At 33.6% G+C, this 20,758-nt stretch overlaps 1 protein-coding gene across 2 annotated transcripts in view; it reads right to left on the bottom strand.

Annotated features, from left to right (window-relative positions):
- The window catches only part of eml3 (EMAP like 3), an 84,982-nt gene that overhangs the window by 9,795 nt on the left and 54,429 nt on the right, over window positions 1-20,758 (bottom strand). For both annotated transcript variants that reach the window (XM_056461114.1, XM_056461115.1), the window contains 14 exons: window positions 17,980-18,009; window positions 15,813-15,933; window positions 13,018-13,167; window positions 12,876-12,945; window positions 11,922-12,032; window positions 9,984-10,079; window positions 7,094-7,228; window positions 5,083-5,221; window positions 4,322-4,473; window positions 4,069-4,194; window positions 3,634-3,765; window positions 1,898-1,965; window positions 1,683-1,771; window positions 37-134 (listed from right to left, as the gene is read on the bottom strand). In XM_056461114.1, the coding sequence (XP_056317089.1) occupies window positions 37-134; window positions 1,683-1,771; window positions 1,898-1,965; window positions 3,634-3,765; window positions 4,069-4,194; window positions 4,322-4,473; window positions 5,083-5,221; window positions 7,094-7,228; window positions 9,984-10,079; window positions 11,922-12,032; window positions 12,876-12,945; window positions 13,018-13,167; window positions 15,813-15,933; window positions 17,980-18,009 (1,517 nt within the window). The remainder of the gene's footprint in view (window positions 1-36; window positions 135-1,682; window positions 1,772-1,897; window positions 1,966-3,633; window positions 3,766-4,068; window positions 4,195-4,321; window positions 4,474-5,082; window positions 5,222-7,093; window positions 7,229-9,983; window positions 10,080-11,921; window positions 12,033-12,875; window positions 12,946-13,017; window positions 13,168-15,812; window positions 15,934-17,979; window positions 18,010-20,758) is intronic.

Here is a 20,758-nt window from a genome sequence, read left to right as displayed (position 1 = left end):
TTTTACCAATGCGTTTTCTCAGCATGCATCGCTTACAGTGCATTTTCCAAATCGCGTGTAGCGCCGGCCACCCTCAGTGACGCTGTAAATGTAGATGAAGTTATCATGCGAACCAACTGCCAAAAAGCTGCCATCTGTGTTTGGGTGAGCAGTAAAATACAAGTTATTGACTGTAAACAGAGCAATATGCATTCAGTAAACTCAAACAAAAGACACAAACAAGCTAGAAACAGAGAAGTGAGACTGCATATATTATATTACATTACATTACATTACATTATATTATATTATATTATATTATATTATATTATATTATATTATATTATATTATATTATATTATTATATATTATTATATATTATTATATTATATATTATAATATTATATTATATTATAGCATTATATTATAGCATTATATTATATTATATTATATTATATTATATTATAGCAATATATTATATTATATTATATTATATTATATTATATTATATTATTATATATTATTATATTATATATTATAATATTATATTATATTATAGCATTATATTATAGCATTATATTATATTATATTATATTATATTATATTATATTATATTATATTATATTATATTATATCATTATATTATATCATATTATATTATATTATATTATATTATATTATATTATATTATATTATATTATATTATATTATATTATATTATATTATATTATATTATATTATATTATATTAAAAAGTTCCATTGATAGTTTTCAGTCATGTGACTTTTGCAGAGACCTGGTGGGTATAAAAACAATAGGTCATAATAGCAGCTACACTGGAATCTCCATAGAAGTGATGAATAAATCGCTTATTTTCCATCTATTTTAAGTAACAAATATTTGGATCACATATCAACAGAACAAACCAGAAATATGATCAAAAACTGTAAATTGTGGGCACTTGCGATCCATATTCTGCCCCCTCAACCAATTTTGAATCATTTAAAATCCTCATGACCCTGTCAGAGCTATAATTCGGCAATGTTTACATTTATCTTGAGGATACTCCTCAGCGATTAAGTCATTAGTAATGGTGTTATAGCGCGTAAGGGTCTGCTTTCATTTTTTGTGTCATTTTTTGTGCTTAGATTAATATTTGCTGATAGGGAAAGTCTATTCATTCACTTCTGCTATTTATACTTTGACTTTTGGTTTCAACTTATACTGTAATTGCACTTAACCTGCAAATTAGAATAGAAAGTGCATAGAAGGTTGTTATGTGCCAATGATGCTACCATTCAGCACAAATCCATACATTTCTTCTTCCTGGTTGTTCTTTTTCTGAAGGATTTCTGTAAAAGCACAGCTCGGGTCGTTTAGTAACGCTATAGAATGCTATAAAGGAGAAATAAATCAGCCTGTGACTTGCCGGTCAACAGGAGATAGTAATGTTTTACCCTCATCGTTCCGTTAATAGAAAACTATCAATAGAATGAAAATCTGGATATACCTAGGCATAGCTGAATAATAAAAGTTCAGTACATGGAATTAGCATACCATGAGCCTCAAACACTGATGCCACCCTAATGAGGTTAATTTATCGTTTGTTAGTTTAACATATATATTGTGAAATTTGCCATTTATGTTTAGGATTATACAGTATCATATTAATAATATTGCATGGTGATCTTGTTGAGGTCTGACCTGGTGAGTATCTCATGACAGACAACTGTTCATTGCCGTCAATCAGGTCTGACACCACTTCTTTAGTCTGCAGATCCAGCACAACCCATCTACATAGGGTGAGAGGATGGAAACCATCATAAAAGCCATTAAAAAAAGAGAGAACATTTCACAAGCACACTGTAAACGTGAAGTGGTAATTGTTATCGGCTGTGCTGTGAGTAAATATTTTCTACCTTGCAGTACTCAATCCAACAGACACAACAGCTCCATTAGGGCAGAAATCAGCACACAGACCTGAGTCCTGCAGAGATGAATGTGTTTCAGATGAATTTTTCCCATTACAGAACATGTTGGATAATACTGTGTGGACGTTTTACACCTAAATGAATGAACTGTTATACTGATAAATGTTTAAGATAACAAACATATGAAATCAGGTGTAGGAAAAAACTGTAAAAATGATATTTTCATTAAGAAACTTTTGTTGTTGGTGTTGAAGAAATCAATATTCTTTACAATTATATAGTTAGAAAAGATCCATTAAAGAGTGTTGGGGAAATATATTTCTGCAGTGTCATTTATGTCTGCTGAATTTTTTGTAGTTTTGCAATAATAATACTATATAAAATACAGTAAATACCTAATAAATTGTATGCAATAATGAATTAACAGCAATAAACTTTATTTAAAATTTTGATATATCATGACATTACTGTTTTATTGTACTTTTAGTCAAATAAATGCATCCTTAATTAGCATAAGAGACTTCTTTCGAAAAATCCAAGCATGTTTAGGCATGCTGAGACACATGATTGGACAAATACTATTGACTTTATGTCAGGAATTCACATTCTAACAAATACTTTCAGTTGTGCAATAAAGGTTGACTTTTTTAGGATTCTTTTATGAATAGAAAGATTAAAACAACAGCATTAATCTGAAACAGAAAGCTTTATAAATGTATTAATAAATGTACTGTCAATCATCTTCAATTTAATACATCCTTGCTGAATTATATGTATTATTGAATGAATGAATATATATGTATTATTTCTGAAAAGAAATAAAATGTTCTGAGCCATAATTTTGATCTGTAGTCTATAATGTTGCAAAAGCTTTCTATTTCAATTAAGTGCTTTAAAAAAAACTTTCTAGATAACAAATACTGTACACAACCATTTTAATCTCTGAAAACATTAAATAAAATTGAGCAGGAAATGCCAATATTAAATCATTAGGTTTCTGAAGAATCACGTGACACTGAAGAATGGATTCACGATGCTTTGAATCGCAGTAATAAATTACACTTTAAAATGTATTCAAATAGAAAATGTAATTTAAATTGTACAAATATTGTTTAGGCTAAAATAAATGAAGCCTTAGTAAAAAAGGTTTTTGTCAATAATTTTACTATACATAAAGCTGAATGCAAACTGTACATTAAAAAAAACTGTTTAATGGAGAGAAAATTTTTTCAACACATTTTAAACAAAAGTTTTATTAACTAATTTCTTTTGTCTTTTCCATGTTGACAGTGCATAATATTTTAATAGTTAGTAATCTGCTTAAACTGCAATGTGTAACTAAAATGTGTAACTAAGTTAATTAGGTTAACTAGACAGGTTAGGTTAATAGGCAACAGTGATTTATTCTGTAGCCAATAGAACAAAAATCAGTTCTTAAAGGAGCTAATAATATGGAACATAGCAGTTTAAAAAGAACTGTTTGACAAAAGTTTTTTTTTATTTTATTCTAACCAATAATTTCCTTGCTCTTTAAAAATCACTTGAGAAATATTTGAAAAAGTGCTAATAATTTTGCCTTCAACTGTATTTACTGTTAACTGATAAACAAAAAAAAAATATTCGAAAGGTTGTCAGTATACACTGTAGTATAAAGCCAGTAATACACACATAAAATACTTTGTGCGCTAAAAACTCAGTGACATTTATTGAGTGACTTCTCTGACCTCTAGCGTTGTGCACCAGTCCAGTCTGTGGTCCTCTGCGTTCCACACACACAGCTGACGATCATTTCCACAGGTTACAAAGATATTCTGAGTGGGGTGTGTCGCAAGACCCCACATTTCATCCACATGTCCCTGACAATTCAAGAGACACACACACACACATATACATATATATTTAATTAAAGTTTTAAGTCACACTAAATTATCCTATCTATCCATCCAGCCATCCATCCAGCCATCCATCCATCCATCCATCTATCTCCATTTGTCTGTCTGTCTGTCTGTCTGTCTGTCTGTCTGTCTGTCTGTCTGTCTGTCTGTCTGTCTGTCTATCTATCTATCTATCTATCTATCTATCTATCTTTTTTACAGGTATTTTAGTTTATATCTGGCCTTAATTAACAACAAATTGAAATACAAATGCAATCTATCTACCTGTACAATGGCCACAAAACCGTCTGAAAATGTTCCTCTCAGGATTGCATTTCGTGTTGTGCCAACGAGCAGCTCCTCTCCATCTAAATCTGCAATGGTGCGCACTGCTCCAAATTTCTCAGGAATCTGGAAAAACAAAGAGCATTCAGGACGTTTTTGATATACAAGCTATCCGATCAATGGTATTCATATTCTATAAACTATAATCTATACAGAGCTATGAACACACAATTCTCACAGACTCATGTTTTACCTCACACTCTCTTTCAGGTGCCAGGTCTGCGCTCCAGCGAATGATCTTGCGGTCTTTGCCGCCACCGCTAAGTATAGCGCCGCCCTGCAGGATGCACATAGTGAACACACTGCCCTCATGAGCACGGGTCTGCTTCATGATCTGAAACGTCTCTGCAGGGAGAGAGGAAAAAGTTTTAGAGTATACACAGTGTTTCAAATAAGGAATCATTAAAACAACATTAAAGGTGATATAGAGTGCATTGACTATGTTAAATTATTTTCTGATGTTAACATAGTGTGTATGTGGTTTAGGTAAGTTTTATATTCTGTGAGTTAAAGAGCTGAGTGATATGACATGGTGCATAACGTGCATTAAACACTTATATTCAGCAGTTTACATGTTTTTGTTGCCTCATTACAAACATACATTTCACAATATACACGTCAAACCAAAAAAAAAAAAGATACATTAAACGCCTCTTTAGTGTGGCATAAATGAGGCTCACTGCATGTTAATTCCATGTACTAAATAGTATTCTATAACACCTTGAAATACTGGAATAAAATCAAATGATCACTTATTTAAGATTGACCAATAGCAAACCACACGCATCCATTCAGTTCTTAATGAACAAAATCGCCCTACATTTTTACCTGTTCGAGAAGTTGTTTCACTCAGATATCCATTACAATAGAAAAGAAAAACTATTTCACACTTTGTTTAATCACATCTTTACAAAAAAAAAAAACGTTTATCATGCAAGAAGTCATTTTGCACACCCTTTGCTCCTTTTCCTAATGTTTTGATGTCAGCAGCTGATTTTCCCCATGTGAGAATGTTCCCTTCTGAGTCTCCCGTTAACACATCACCCGTAAGACTGAACACGAAGCACAGCACAAACTTTGGCTTTTTGTATTTCTGTAAATGAAACGATGAACAAAATTACGATTATCAAACAATTAGTAAATACACAGAGAGAACAATCAAAAAGAGCCTTTAAACCTAATTATATGCTAGCTATGCACCACACTGTAAAATAATTATTGCTGCTTTAAATTTTTTGTTCAAATAAACTTTTGTAGTCATCTCAACTTGCATCAATCAAACTGACAAAAAATATGGTGCACAAAAATTGCATACAATGTTTTGCAGAATAGAAGTGGCTTATTTCAAAGTCGTGACGTATAGAATACTGTTTCCCGGTCCAAGCCACTACTCATTTGAATTGAGAAAATATTAGTTCATGACCACTCTTTAGTCCTATCACACATTAAAGTGAATTTTATATAAAATCATGGTGTACACTACAGTCTCTGGATTTGACTTTCTGGCCATCTAATATTAGGTATTGATTTAGATTTTGCGATCGTGATTTTCGAAAGTATTACATCGCTTTGTAAACGTTTATTATTTCCATTTGTTGAGTCTCCCCATACAGTTTGATAGAGCGCTTGGACCCAGAAGCTGCTTCGCATGATGTCACACTTAACAAGCGGATATAATGCAGTTACAATAAAGCCCAAAAAACATGCACAAATGGATCACATATTTGGATTTTTGCAGATAGAGATACATTTTTGAATAGGACATTTTCCCAACAGCAGTTAGATTTTTTACTTTCAATATTTATAACAAATTAAGTCTAAACTTGTTAATTTATTTGTATTACTCATTCCTTTTTTATTCTGAATACTGTTGTTAAATTTGGTACAGCAGTGAATTACTGAAATGTGTACTTAATCCAGGTGACGCGGTGGTGCAGTGGGTAGCACAATCGCCTCACAGCAAGAAGATTGCTGGTTTAAGGCTTGGCTGGGTCAGTTGGCATTTCTGTCTGGAGTTTGCATGTTCTCCCCGTGTTCATGTGGGTTTCCTCTGGGTGCTCCAGTTTCCCCCACAGTCCAAAGATCTGCGCTATAAGTGAATTGGGTAAGCTAAATTGGCCGTAGTGTATGTGTGTGAATGAGTATGTATGGGTGTTTCCCAGTGATGGGTTGCCGCTGGAAGGGCATCCGCTACGTAAAACATGTGCTGGATAAGTTGCCGGTTCATTTCGCTGTGGCGACCCCAGATTAACAAGGGGACTAAGCCGAAAAGATAATGAATGAATGAATGTACTTAATGCATTAAAAGAATAATTGACAACCAGTCTTGGCTGCAGTCGGTACATGGCTATATTAAGGCTTGGCTTATTTCATTTTCTATTAAAACACAGTACAAGAACATATATACAAATAAAAAAGTCAAAATTGTAATTCTTTTTTTTCCAAATATTTCATGAATGATGTTTAACAGGACAAGGAATTTTTCACAGTATTTCCTATCATACGGTTTCTTCTGGAGAAAGTCTTATTTGTTTTATTTCGGCTAGAATAAAAGCATTTTTTAATTTTTTAAAGACTATTTTAAGGTAAATATTATTAGCCCCCCTAAGCAATATATTTTTTTTCAAAGGTTACAGAACAAATCACTGTTATACTGTACAATTACTAGCCTAATTAACCTAGTTAAGTCTTTTAAATTGCTCTTTAAGCTGAATACTAGTATCTTGAAAATAATCTAGTAAAACATTACGTACTGTCATCATGGCAAAGATAAAAGTAATCAGTTATTAAAACTATTATGTTTGAAAATCTCTGTAAAACAAAACTTGATGAAAAATATACAGGGGGGCAAATAATTCAGGAGGGCTAATAATTCCTAATTTTATATAATTTTTGTGCAATGAAAAGCACATGATACCCAAATTTACACTGGAACAGTCAACTTGGTGGCCAAACATAAACTCACTCCAAAGATGCCCTGTTTCTTGGTCATAGTGCCAGCACTCATTGTCCAGAAGTAGACATGGGACTTGCCACAGGAGATGATGTTGTTGGTGTCTGTAGGGCTGAAATCCACAGCCAAAACTGCCTCATTAGTGCTCTAAAACAAGAACACACACAGACAGGTTAATTTTTGTGAGTTAAGAGGATTATTCATAGGTATAATGTATTCTATACTGTAAAAAACACTTATTATATGACCTTACCCTACCTCTAAACCCAACCCTCACAGGAAACCAAATTAATATATTAAAAAAAAAAACATTAATTATGTTTTTGAACAGTTTTAAATTATGAGGTGACATAGCATGCCTTCATAAATCACCTATATACCTAGGCCATATACCCATGTGTCCTCATAAATCATATAAACAAGCACACACATACACACACACACACACTATAAAGGCATATGGTTTTCCACAGTGTATATGATCGTGTGCCAGTGGCTCTGTTATTACAGAAGAAAACTGGCAATTCAGCTTTAAACATCCAGTCAATCCTCAACTCCAATAGCAGCTTTTGACAGTGTAATGACAGAAAATCACTGTCATTTTCTTATATTATTAAAAGGTACAACACAGAAACTGTAACTACATCTTCTAAGTTCTGCAGAAGATAATATCATTGCTTATGACTTTTCTTCAGAACCCGTTCATGGTCTTTAATTTCACACAGCAACCATGTTATGTTTATAAATCTTCAGGCATTATTGTTTCCAGAAATCCCCCAAACATACTTCTATCAAAAAAAAAAGTGAGACGCAAATCTAGGATTGACTTCTGTCAGCAAATTGAACTCCCATGAAAAGCGTCATGCTATTCTAAGTCTACTACTTCCTAAATCCATTACCAGCAGCACGGCCCAAAAATAAAACACGAGGAAGAAAAATGACTTCATGCAAACGGCCAGCAATCACTCACACAAATGTACTGTAAAATATTTAGCTGCTCCCATGGCAACCACGCTCAACGCCGATGTTGTAGAAGTGGGAAGAAACATGTAGGATAAAGGGTCACACAGAACCAAAAAAAAGCCTCCACTATAAAGCTGATGGTTTTACACACAGTCTAGAAGCAGCTGGCTGGATATTCAGTCAAGAGCTGCTAAATTAATCACAGGGATGATTTATTTTCAAAACTGAAATATATTGGGAAGTAATTTATGAGACTTTCAGACATGATGAACGGTCGAAATCCACATTTTTTAAATTGGGGAATATTGTGCATGTGCTTGATATTACATTTCTAGACTATTAAACATGAGAATGTAAGCTAGATTTGTGTAGCTTCGTGTGGATGCTGTATTGGTAGATAATGTACAGTGCTCAACATTCACTCACCGGCCACTTTATTAGGTACACCTTGCTAATACTGGGTTGGATCTTCTTTTGCCTTCAGAACTGCCTTAATCCTTCGTGGCATCGATTCAACAAGGTACTGGAAATATTCCTCAGAGATTTTAGTCCATATTGACATGATAGCATCACGCAGTTGCTGCAGATTTGTTGGCTGCACATCCATGATGCGAATCTCCCGTTCCACCACATCTCAAAGATACTCTATTGAATTGAAATCTGGTGACTGTGGAGGCCATTTGAGTACAGTGAACTCATTGTCATGTTCAAGAAACCAGTCTGAGATGATTCGCACTTTATGACATGGCCCATTATTCTGCTGGAAGTAGCCATCAGAAGATGGGTACACAGTGGTCACAAAGAGATGGACATGGTCAGCAACAATACTTAGGTAGGCTGTGGCGTTGATACAATGCTCAATTGCTACTAATGGGCCCAAAGTGTGACAAGAAAATATCCCCCACACCATTACACCACCACCACCAACCAGAACCGTTGATACAAGGCAGGATGGATCCATGCTTTCATGTTGTTGATGCCAAATTCTGACCCTACCATCCGAATGTCGCAGCAGAAATGGAGACTCATCAGACTAGGCAATGTTTTTGGTCCAATTTTGGTGAGCCTGTGCGAAGTGTAGCCTCAGTTTCCAGTTCTTAGCGAACAGGAGTAGCACCCAGTGTGGTCTTCTGCTGCTGTAGCCCCTCTGTCTCAAGGTTAGACATGTTGTGCATTCAGAGATGCTCTTCTGCATACCTCGGTTGTAACGAGTGGTTGTTTGAGCTACTGTTGCCGTTCTATCAGCTCGAACCAGTCTGGCCATTCTCCTCCAACCTCTGGCATCAACAAGGCATTTGTGTCCACAGAACTGGATATTTTCTCTTTTTCTGACCGCTCTCTGTAAACCCTAGAGATGGTTGTGCGTGAAAATCCCAGTAGATCAGCAGTTTCTGAAATACTTAGATCAGCCTGTCTGACACCAACAACCAAGTCACGTCACTTAAATCCCCTTTCTTTCCCATTCTGATGCTAGATTTGAACTGCAGCAGATCGTCTTGACCATGTCTACATGCCTAAATGCATTGAGTTGCTGCCATGTGATTGGCTGATTTAAAATTTGCGTTAGCGAGCAGTTGGACAGGTGTACCTAATAAAGTGTCCGGTGAGTGTATATGAGTACACCCCTCACAAATCTCTCTTTTCAGATTTATATAGAAGCTATACAATATTATATTTGTGCATACACATTAGATTAGTCAGTACTGAAACCAGATCTGAAGCTAATCTAAGAAAATAACTTACAATAATGGTGTTAGGGAAAAATATTAAATAAAAAAATGTGTTCAAATGCACCAAAATATATGACCTGTATTAACTGAAAAATGGATAAAAATATACATTTCCAAAATGGAGTGTACTCGTTTATGTTATAATGCACTGTATATTAAACATGCATTTCTGTGCGTGTGTGTGTGTGTGTGTGTGTGTGTGTACAAACCTTGACTTCGGCTTGCTTTATGTTTTTATTCCAGTCCCACACAGAAAGCATGTGCTCATTGGAGTCATCAATGACACACAGGAATGTACCACCATCCTATACAAAGGAGCAAAGAAAAGATTAATGCATCTCAAAACTTAGGTATCTAAAATGAATAACAACTTACTATTCCAAAGACTGACGCTCTAGAAGTACAGGAATAAAAGAAAGAAAGAAAGAAAGAAAGAGAGAAAAAAAGAAAGAAAGAGAGAAAAAAAGAAAGAAAGTATATTTTTTCTTATAAAAGAAAAGTATCTTGCAGGATCATGTTTAAAATCCTGATTTTAATCGACTGCTGTTTTTATGAACCACAGAATCACCTTTTTCAGTCTATATTTTCTTATTTATGTGAGAAAACAACTTTACTTTTGTGTGTGAACCGGAATTCGCAGGACACTTGTTTCAGTTTGATGATGTATTTCCAACTAAAGTGGAACACTGAGTAAGGGGCGGGGTTTTATTTTTGCACTCCTCCTCTCATCTTTCACTTGCAGAAAATGAATGGTTTGTGGGGTGTGGCTAAGCAGAAGCTGTGAAACTGACATCATCAGATAAGCACTGCCATTCCAGAGCAGAAGCAAATGGTCAGATTTTGATTAAAGATTACCAAAACAAACATTTTATTGTTTGATTTGTTTTCAGTGGATTAACTTAATGGATACATTTTTCATCTTAAGACCAGGGTCAGCCAGAATCTGCTGTCATTGTTTTGTGCTTTTTTCTATGCAGAATTAAAAACTATAAATAAATTATGGATTTATGCGGAATGATTTTGGAAGTATAGCAACTAAAAACTTAAAACATGAAATAATAAAGATTATTTGTTTCACTTATATTGAAGGTTTACAACACAAATCTAATTAGATCTAAGTCTCTCATATGTCTACTAAAGACAGAAAATAATACATATTAATTACTATATTGATGAATATATTGAATATTTGTCAATAATATTAATACTAAAATTTATATAAAAACAGAAAAATATTAATTTACACACATTTACAAAAGTAAATAAATAGACTCAAGTGTGCACAAAAGTGTTTACAGTGTCCACACAAAAGTGTGTAGGAACCAAAACTTTCCATGTGGCTTCAGTAGTTTAACTGCAATAGTTGAACCACTGAAGCCACATGGAATGTTTTTGGTTCCTTTTCTTTGAACATCTCTGGACTGTTGCTGTCTGTGGAGGATGAGGGAGCTCTCTAATTTCATCTAAAACATGCTAACTTGTGCTAAATAATGGAATAAAATTCTATGGAAATTTGCAGACTTTTTACGGGGCTACTTAAGACTAACAATGTGCCCTCGCAAAATAAACATTTAATTTCATGTGTACCATAATATTATTTGCAGCAGATTTTTTAACAGAATATAAACATAATAAAGTAGCAAATTAAAATGTATTATGTGCTAGAAAAAAAGTTTATATTATAAATAAATAAATAAATAAATAAATAAATATATATATATATATATATATATATATATATATATATATATATATATATATATATATATATATATATATATATATATATATACATACATACATACATACATACATACATACATACATACATACATACATACATACATACATACATATATATATATATATATACCCATATATATTTACACAATACACATATTTATATACAATTCTAATTGAACCATCAAATTTGAGTCAATGCCTAGCCTTAGTTTCCAGTCTAAAAACCACACAGACTAAATAGAAAGGAATTTGAAGAGTGGATTTGGATTCTGGATTCCAATGTTGTCAAACATTTTAAATCTTTTTATAAAATTCCACATTTATTGTATATGGAAACAACATTAAATTCTCTCTCTGTGTTGCGTTTCAGCAGGAAAGAATGCAAAATGGAAGGGAAAACTCACTGAATTGGAAAATGCTATGGCTCCGACACCTCGCTCAAATATGCCGAGACCAATCTGTTGCAGCGTCACTAGCGTTTTAGAGTCCCAGATGTGCACAAAGGGCTGAAGAGGCTGACAAACACAGAAAACACAAGAGGGTCAATGTCACACACAGAAACAAAGGTGTGTAAATGACACAAATGATGAGGTGTGTAATTAACAAGTTTTTTATGCTTTCGTTCACAAATTTAGGCTCAAATTTTATAAACAAGTAGTTGATTTCACAATTATATCCCCATTTAGCCTTTACTTGTTAACTGAAATAGGTGTGGGATTTGAGAAGTTGTTATTAATAAGCGGTACATAAGTATAAGCGTGTCAGATCAACACTCCACAATTATTGAAGACAATAGTCAAAAACAATAGCCATTCACCTTAATGAGTGCATTGTGAGGGATTCAAAGTAAAGACATCTTTTATCATTCATAGCTTCATCTTTTATAAGAAAAAGACAATTTAAATTTCAGAACATTTCCGTCAAGCACATGTTTTAGTGTTTGTCTGTTTGTTTGTTTGTTTGACTTTATTAATCCCCAAAGGGAAATTCACGTCACAGCACAGCCCTCCATACTAAAAGTTGATAAAATAAGTTACATATATATATATATATATATATATACATATACACACACATATACATATCTGCAATCTGCACAGCGCAACTAATCGTAAGTCAAAAAACATGATGACAGAGCACTAAAGTGGACTAGTCGGTGCAACCCCTAGTGTGAATGTATCATTAGAAAGTATCTGGTCCAATTGTTGGTTAATGTATCAAAAAAATGAAAGAGTGTTTTCTACAGGTGGTTTGTCAAACCCATTCACCTGTGTGAGGCACACTCAGAATTGCATTATGTTTTTGGGGCTGTTGTGTGTGTGGTAGAGGGGGAGAGAAGATCATACATATAATCTCACCTTGCCATCTTTGTCCACACCTGCTGTCTGTCCAGATGCTACACGCACCTTATCTGGGTGGATGGCGAGACTAGAAGCCAAAAAGTAAGAGTAAAGTCAATAAAATATTGACATAAAAAGAAACACAAGTCTCTAAACTCACCATCTGACACAGTCTGTGTGCTTCCGATAATGTCTTTGCTTTTGGTTGCTGATATGATACAGAACCACCACACATGCAATAAAATAAACTGCTTCTCCAGATGGCAACAGGTAAAGGTTTGCTCGACAGTCTCGTCCCCGGTAACCATAGCTGAAAATATGAGTCAAGGAACATTTGCTAACAAGTATGCATTATATAAAGGGAATCTAATTCAGTGTTTGGCAACAAGTGCCCGTTTCAAATCACATCATAAATAAAACAAGGCAGCGCTTTACTGCCACCAATGAAAAATGAGAAAATGGACAGAACAGACATAAGAATTTGTTGGCCAATAATCGTGCTGTGCTGCATGTGCCAACATAGAGACCATGTCAGATTGTTGGAGAGCTGATTGATACTATTTGTAAAATAAATGGGAAAAGTCTTATAAAAAACATTACGTCTTGGGGACAATCCAAAAAAGTATGAAACTGAGAGAACAAGCTAAACCAAGTATAATTATTAAAGGGTTAGTTCACCCAAAAATGAAAATTATTTATTTATAAGTTATTAATTGCTCACCCTCATGTCATGCCAGTCCTCTAACACAGTGGTTCTCAAACTGGGGGTTGCGACCCCTGTGGGGGTCGCAGAATAATTTCAAGGGGTCGCGACAGGGATTTAAAAATTGTGTAATTTTCAGTGATTATAATTAATATTTTTCAGTATTACAAGTGAAAGCTTATATTTTCAGATTTTTAAAAGATATTACTGATTCATAAAGTATTCAGGACACATTCAGGCAGAATGCATCTTTGTACTTGAAACGCAGCGCTCAGGAACAGTTTAAAACTTGTCATGTCAACTTGCCGCAGTAAACAAAGCCTTTAAAGGCTTGCCCCGCCTTCGTGCTCTTCTTATTGGCCCACTGCTCTAACTGAACACGAATGATTGGTTAAAATCAGCTGTCAATCACTCAGTCAACGCCTCCTGTCTTCAGATGACAGGAGCTACAACCGCGAAAATGTAAAGCGCTGCAGATGAGAATGAAAACAACACTGACAGATTTTGTCTTAGAAACACCTAAAGCTACAAATAATGACACATCTGATTACTGATCATGTGGTGAATGTTAATCCACCATCTACACTTATTGAAGAGTGGATAAAAGACTTCCAGTGGCTTCAAGTCCGCTATGATAATAACTAAAGCATTCACTGTAAAGTCTGTGGGACGGAATTTTCAGGTAACTGTTTGCCACATCTACACATTTTAAGCACAAGAGTTTCTGTTTAATCCTTCATTTAATCGCCAGATGCTGTCAGCCGTACAAGTGGCAGCTATTTGTCAAATTTAACACCACGTACACCATCGCAAAAGGCCTTGCACTGACTAACATTAAACTAATATTGCAGCTTATGAAAAGACAGGTATTGCTATTAAAATGACCTATGCATATAATAAGGTGTATGTCAAAAGCATCCGTGCAATATCAGACACCAGGTGTGAGAACACAGCACCGTTAACGTTAACAGATTCATTCATGAATTCATGTCAAGCAGTGCATGCAGGGCCGGTGAGCGGTCCGTCCGTGATATCTTTTGGTCACTCAATTATGCTATAAAAATTTATTTTCTTGTTATAACGGGATTTCACTGAACATATTTTCCTCACGCATGCATATATATTTTTTGCTTGTTAGTTTTGATTAGTGTTGATTTCAAATGCAATAAATCTGTTTATAAAACTTGTAGTAACATTGCGATAAATGGTGGTGCGCCTACATTTTTAAGTTAGGAGCACCAGTACTACCAAGCAAAAATGTTAATTTCGAGCCCTGTAATGTATAGTAAATATAGTTAAAATGTTGTGAACAGCTTAAAAAAAAAAGCTTTTTTTATTGTTTGTATATGCTTTGGTAGTGGGGGGTCGCGAGTTCTTGATGATCTTACATTGGGGGTCGCTGGTTTAAAAGTTTGAGAACCACTGCTCTAACACATTCGTTCTGTCTTTGCCTAAATCTTCCACATCAGATTAGGGAGCATGTTTAATACATTCAATATGACACTTGTATGTTGTGCTGCTGATTATTGTGCTAATACGCCTTATTGCCCATAGTAAATGCACATGCAGATGGCATGATGTAGGAAAGAAGACAAAGGTGAAGCAGTTTTACAGTTTTTTGGTGCACAAATCTGTTCTTGGAGCTTCGTATGATTACAGTTGAACCCCTGAAGTCATATGCAATTATTTTGGCTCCTTTTCTGGACTTTGAACGTCACTGGACTGTCACTGTCTATAGAGGATGAGAGAGCTCTCTAGTTTCATCTAAAATATGCTAACTTGTGCTAAATAAAGAAAAGTCTCAGGGGATTGGAACAACATGAAAGTGAGTAATTCAAAACAGAATGAATATTTTTGGGGCAAACTAACTCTTTAATATCAATGTACTCAAAGAACATGTCCTGTATTTAAACAAATCAGTGTATATTTATGCATTTTACAAGATACAAATACAATATTATTGTATATTATTACACGGCTGTCTGAAATACTTGATTCTGATTGGTCTGTTCAAAGGTTTGTATTACCATTAAGAACCGAAACTAATTACTCATCCAGGTACTTCATATCATACTGACCGTCAGCGAATACATTCACATTCATATGCTTGTCTGTCTCTCTGCTGTTTTTGACCTTTAGGTGTCATCTTGTGATTGAATAATTTGTAGGTTAGTGTATGCTGCATACCCCTTACTTAAACAATACAGTATAATACATTTATAAACAACAATATAATTATTATTTAAAGATACACCCAGTCCAGATCCAGTTTCTGTGAGGGAAGATCCATTTTCAGCTCCTCGTAGTTTTGAATGTTCGAAGGAATGTACATGGTGATCGGTCGCCCACGGATGAACATCTTGATTGACTGATCTGTAAGCCAATAAATAAATTCGTTCATTCATTTATTAATTTAATAAATAAAACACGAGAATGCAGATTTAAACAAAACAAAAAATGAATGACCTAAATGTTTACGATAAGGGATACAGGAACTCTGTAAAAAGATTCTTGCTGTTTTCCATTTTTTAGAATAGAATGCCTTTTATTGTCACAGTACACGTATACAATGTACATTATATTTATTTATATATATGTGTGCCACGAGATACAATGCATCTCATTACTCAGTGAAAACATGTAAATATATCCTTTCAATACAAATCACACCAAACAGCAAGCTACAGTAAAAATAACTTGGGATGTCCAGATCCGATCACGTGATCGGAAATCGGGCCCGATCACGCAGTTTCAGACTCGATCGGAATCAGACATTACCTCCTGATCAGGACTCGAATATATATATATATATATATATATATATATATATATATATATATATATATATATATATATATATATACATACATACAGTTGAAGTCAGAATTATTAGCCCCCCTGAATTATCAGCCCTGTTAACTTTTGTTTAACGGAGAGAATACTTTTTTTTAACACATTTCTAAACATAATAGTTTTAATAACTCATTTCTAATAACTGATTTATTTAATTTATTTGATTGATGAGAACAAGAGACATACAGTTGAAGTCAGAATTATTACCCTCCCTTTGAATTTATTCTCTTTTTAAAATATTTAACAAATTATGTTTACCAGATTCAGGAAATTTTCACAGTATGTCTGATAATATTTTTTTCTTCTGGAAAAGGTCTTATTTGTTTTATTTCGGCTAGAATAAAAGCAGTTTTTAATTTTTTATAAGCCATTTTAAGGTCAAAATTATTAGCCCCTTTAAGCTAATTTTTTTTTCAACAGTCTACAGAACAAACCATCGTTATACAATAACTTGCCTAATTACCCTAACCTGCCTAATTAACCTAATTAACCTATTTAAGCCTATAAATGACACTTTAAGCTGTATAGAAGAGTCTTGAAAAATATCTAGTCAAATATTATTGACTGTCATCATGGCAAAGATAAAATAAATCAGTTATTAGAGATGAGTTATTAAAACTATTATGTTTAGAAATGTGTTGAAAAAAATCTTCTCTCCGTTAAACAGAAATTGGGGGAAAAATAAACAGGGGGGCTATTAATTCTGACTTCAACTGTATATAATATGCAATATTTAAATGTAAGATGATAAATAGTAGTATAAAAATAGGGGGTGAGAGGGGGGTAAACAGGTGGAGTACACAGTTCTGAGGCTGAACATGATATATATATATATATATATATATATATATATATATATATATATATATATATATATATATATATATATATATATATATATATATTTATATATTTATATATATATATAAGATGTATATAATTAGAATGTATATAATTAGATGTGTTTTGCAAAAAGTCCAGTCCCTGTGTGTGCATGTATGGGGTCAGTGCATGTGTAAGTTGAGGATGATAATGGCTTTTGTAAAAAAGCTGTTCTTGAGTCATAAATTTAGTTTAATGAAATTAACTTTTTTAGTCCTCTAAACTAGTTGAAACCTGATTAACTTATTAAAATAAGTTAAAGCAAAAAAAAATTGATGTCTTTTTGTCATAATTGTTTTTACAGTAAAGTAGTGATCGACACATAAAATTATTTTTGTTTTGCCGTTTTATTTTACATTCCTCCGGAAACGGGACACAAATGTTTCGGCTCAAAGCCTTCTTCAGTGTGTACAGGAAGTAAAACAAAACATCAAAACAAGAATATGTGTATGAGTGCCGATCACTTCTTCCTGTATTAGCAATCGAAAAGATCAACTCAAAGTATAAACTCATTATAACGTAATAAGAGCACAGTGAAAATTACTATAATTATGTCTCTTTAAGAAATGTATTCCAGATCTGTTTAAATGATTAAAATAACTTATTCGAAACACTTTGCATATTTCCACTTTTAACTGCAATATTTGAAAATTACTTTGAATTCAAACCATGCTAAAAACTTACTTTGAGTTCCTCTTCTAGACCCCTGAGAACCTGTTAAAAGATTAAAAAAAACACACACAAACAACATTATCTCTGCATCTGCTAAACACATTAGAAATTCCTACAGTTCAACTGGTCTCCAAGCGGCTCTATACGGGAAGCTCTGATGGGAACACCTCTCTGACTCATCTCTGTCACTGTCTGGACCTGGTTTTGGACTCTATCAAACAGGGAAAACCTGCTTTTTTTAACAGGACCTTTTAAAAGCAATGAAGCAAGCAAGTCAATCAGCGTGTCCACTGTAATGGAATGATAATAAAAACAACAGCCAGAAACGATTAAATATGTCTGCGTCACAACATCACTGAAGCACTTTTATATAATCAGAATTGTTTCGAATCGCTTTAGTGTTCCTCAAAAGAGTGTATGGTTTTGTATTTAGCATATACGACTCCATCAGGAAGGTTATGTCAATGTTAGTCACCCAGGTAACGGCGAAACAACATTTCATAAACGTGTCGGTTTCATCCTGAGGGAGAAACAACATGTATTTGATGTTGAGCGCAGTCGTGATAGGTCAAATAAAACCCTCCATTAATATTTCCCAGCTTTTAAAGAGCGCAGGTGAGTAAATTATTAAAACACTACACACACGTATGAGGAGGCCAAGTGCTGTGAAAATGTGGTGTGAGTTTTTGGCATGGAGGGAAAAGGAAACAGAAATCCATCATTTTGGTCAGTAGAGCGGTTGCATAACGGACAAGAGTAACTTTCCAGCATGAGCAACAAAAGCACTTCTGTGACTCACAGCTGAAGGACATTTAAATGATGAATAAACAAACAAATAAACATATATATAAAGACCAGACATCACTTATGTCTTGTTATGGTAATTAAATTCTGATGGTGCTCATAAATGTGGATATAAATGGTGATCTCAATGCCTCAAATTCATAGGGATGAATTCTGAAGTGTTTCAGGCAATATATAATATATAAGCCAAATGCTTAAGAAATCATTGGACGGTGCTTTGCAGTGCAGATGGACAATGACCCAAAGCATACTGCAAAAGCAACCAAAGAGTTTTTGAAGGGAACGAGGTGGAATGTTTTGCAATGGCCAAGTCAATCACCTGACCTGAATCCGATTGAGCTTGAATTTCACTTGCTGAAGACAAAACTGAAGGGAAAACGGCCCATGAACAAGCAGGAACTGAAGACAGTTGCTGCAGAGGCCTGGCAGAAGGAATGAAACCCAGCGTCTGGTGATGTTTATGCGTTCCAGACTTCAGGCTATAATTGACTGCAAAGGATTTGCAACCAAGTATTAAAAAGTGAAAGTTTGATTTATGATTATTATTCTGTCCAATTACTATTGGACCCTTAACAAGTGGGAGGCACATATGCAAACTGTTGTAATTCCTACACCATTCACCTGATTTGGATTAAATACCCTCAAATTAAAGCTGGCAGTCTGCAGTTCGCAGACACATCGTTTCTTTTATTTCAAATCAATTGTGTTGGTGTATAGAGCCAAAAATGTAAAAATTGTGTCGATGTCCAAATATTTATGGACCTAACTGTATATTTTTTAATGGCTACAGAATAAGCCATGAGCCCTTTTCACAACACTGTTATGACGCGTTTAGCGGTCATCATAATCTTAAATTTTTAATATAAAAAAAAAGGAAAAAAAACGTAAGAACATTTATATGTATTTATGAATGTATTATATCATCTTTGCGTCAAATTACAAAAAACGAATGATCGCTTACGTGAGGTAATGCAGCGTCTATGGGGCTGAAAGTAAATTTGACTTTATTCTCTCCTCTGGCAGTCTATTTTTCTTCCTTTTTTCTGAAAGTCTTGATAACCCCATTGTGGAGATTTTCTTTCATTATTTCAGCAAATACGGTTGTAAAAAAAAATATTTGCTGTACTCTTCGATTCACTGCGCTATAAGTTTACCCAACCATGATGCCTTCCACTTCTGAGAAACCAGGAAATGTTAAAAGGGTCAATTGTTAAAGAATGACTTACCTAATTAACATAACTTGCCAAATTAACCTACTTTAAATTGCAGCGGAATACTAGTATCTTGAAAAATATCTAGTAAAATATTATGTACTGTTATCATGGCACAGACAAAAGAAATCAGTTATTAGAAAATGTTCGAAAGGGTTGAAAACAGAACAGAAATAGGGAAAAATATAAAAGCATTTAAATTTAACAGGATGGCTAATAATTGTGATGTCAAGTGTATGTATGATTTCATAAACATTATTTTTTAATGTTCTCAGTTCTCACAAAAACAAACCCTAAAAACACAATCCAATTGCCAAACGATCAGTGTTGGGGAATATATGAAGCAGTGTTATCATAGGTTACCATTAGTGTTATCACAACTCATAAGATGGTAGGTGCTAACTTTTTTTAAAGAAATTCTATTAAAAAATATAATAAAAAAACAAAACAAAACATAAAACAAACCAAAACAAAATAAAATATAAATCAAAATAAAATAAATCAAATGAAAAATAAATATAAAATAAATTAACAAATTTGATAAAGAAATACATATTTATTTATTCATATAATTACTGGTATTATTATTATTATTATTATTATTATTATTATTATACAGATGAAACTTTTTATTATAAAGTATGTTACAGTTAAATATTGTATTCTCTTACAAGTAAAACATGTTGCACTCTTTTACCAAATGGTAAAACTGTTAAATTAAAATAATAAATCTAGGACATGAAAACATACGTTAAAGCATATAAAGCAATAATAAT

This window comes from Danio aesculapii, chromosome 7, assembly GCF_903798145.1.
Source record: "Danio aesculapii chromosome 7, fDanAes4.1, whole genome shotgun sequence".
NCBI classification, from domain to species: domain Eukaryota; kingdom Metazoa; phylum Chordata; class Actinopteri; order Cypriniformes; family Danionidae; genus Danio; species Danio aesculapii.
Note: the sequence above shows the minus strand (reverse complement) of the source record. Positions and strands in the feature narration are given on the sequence as shown.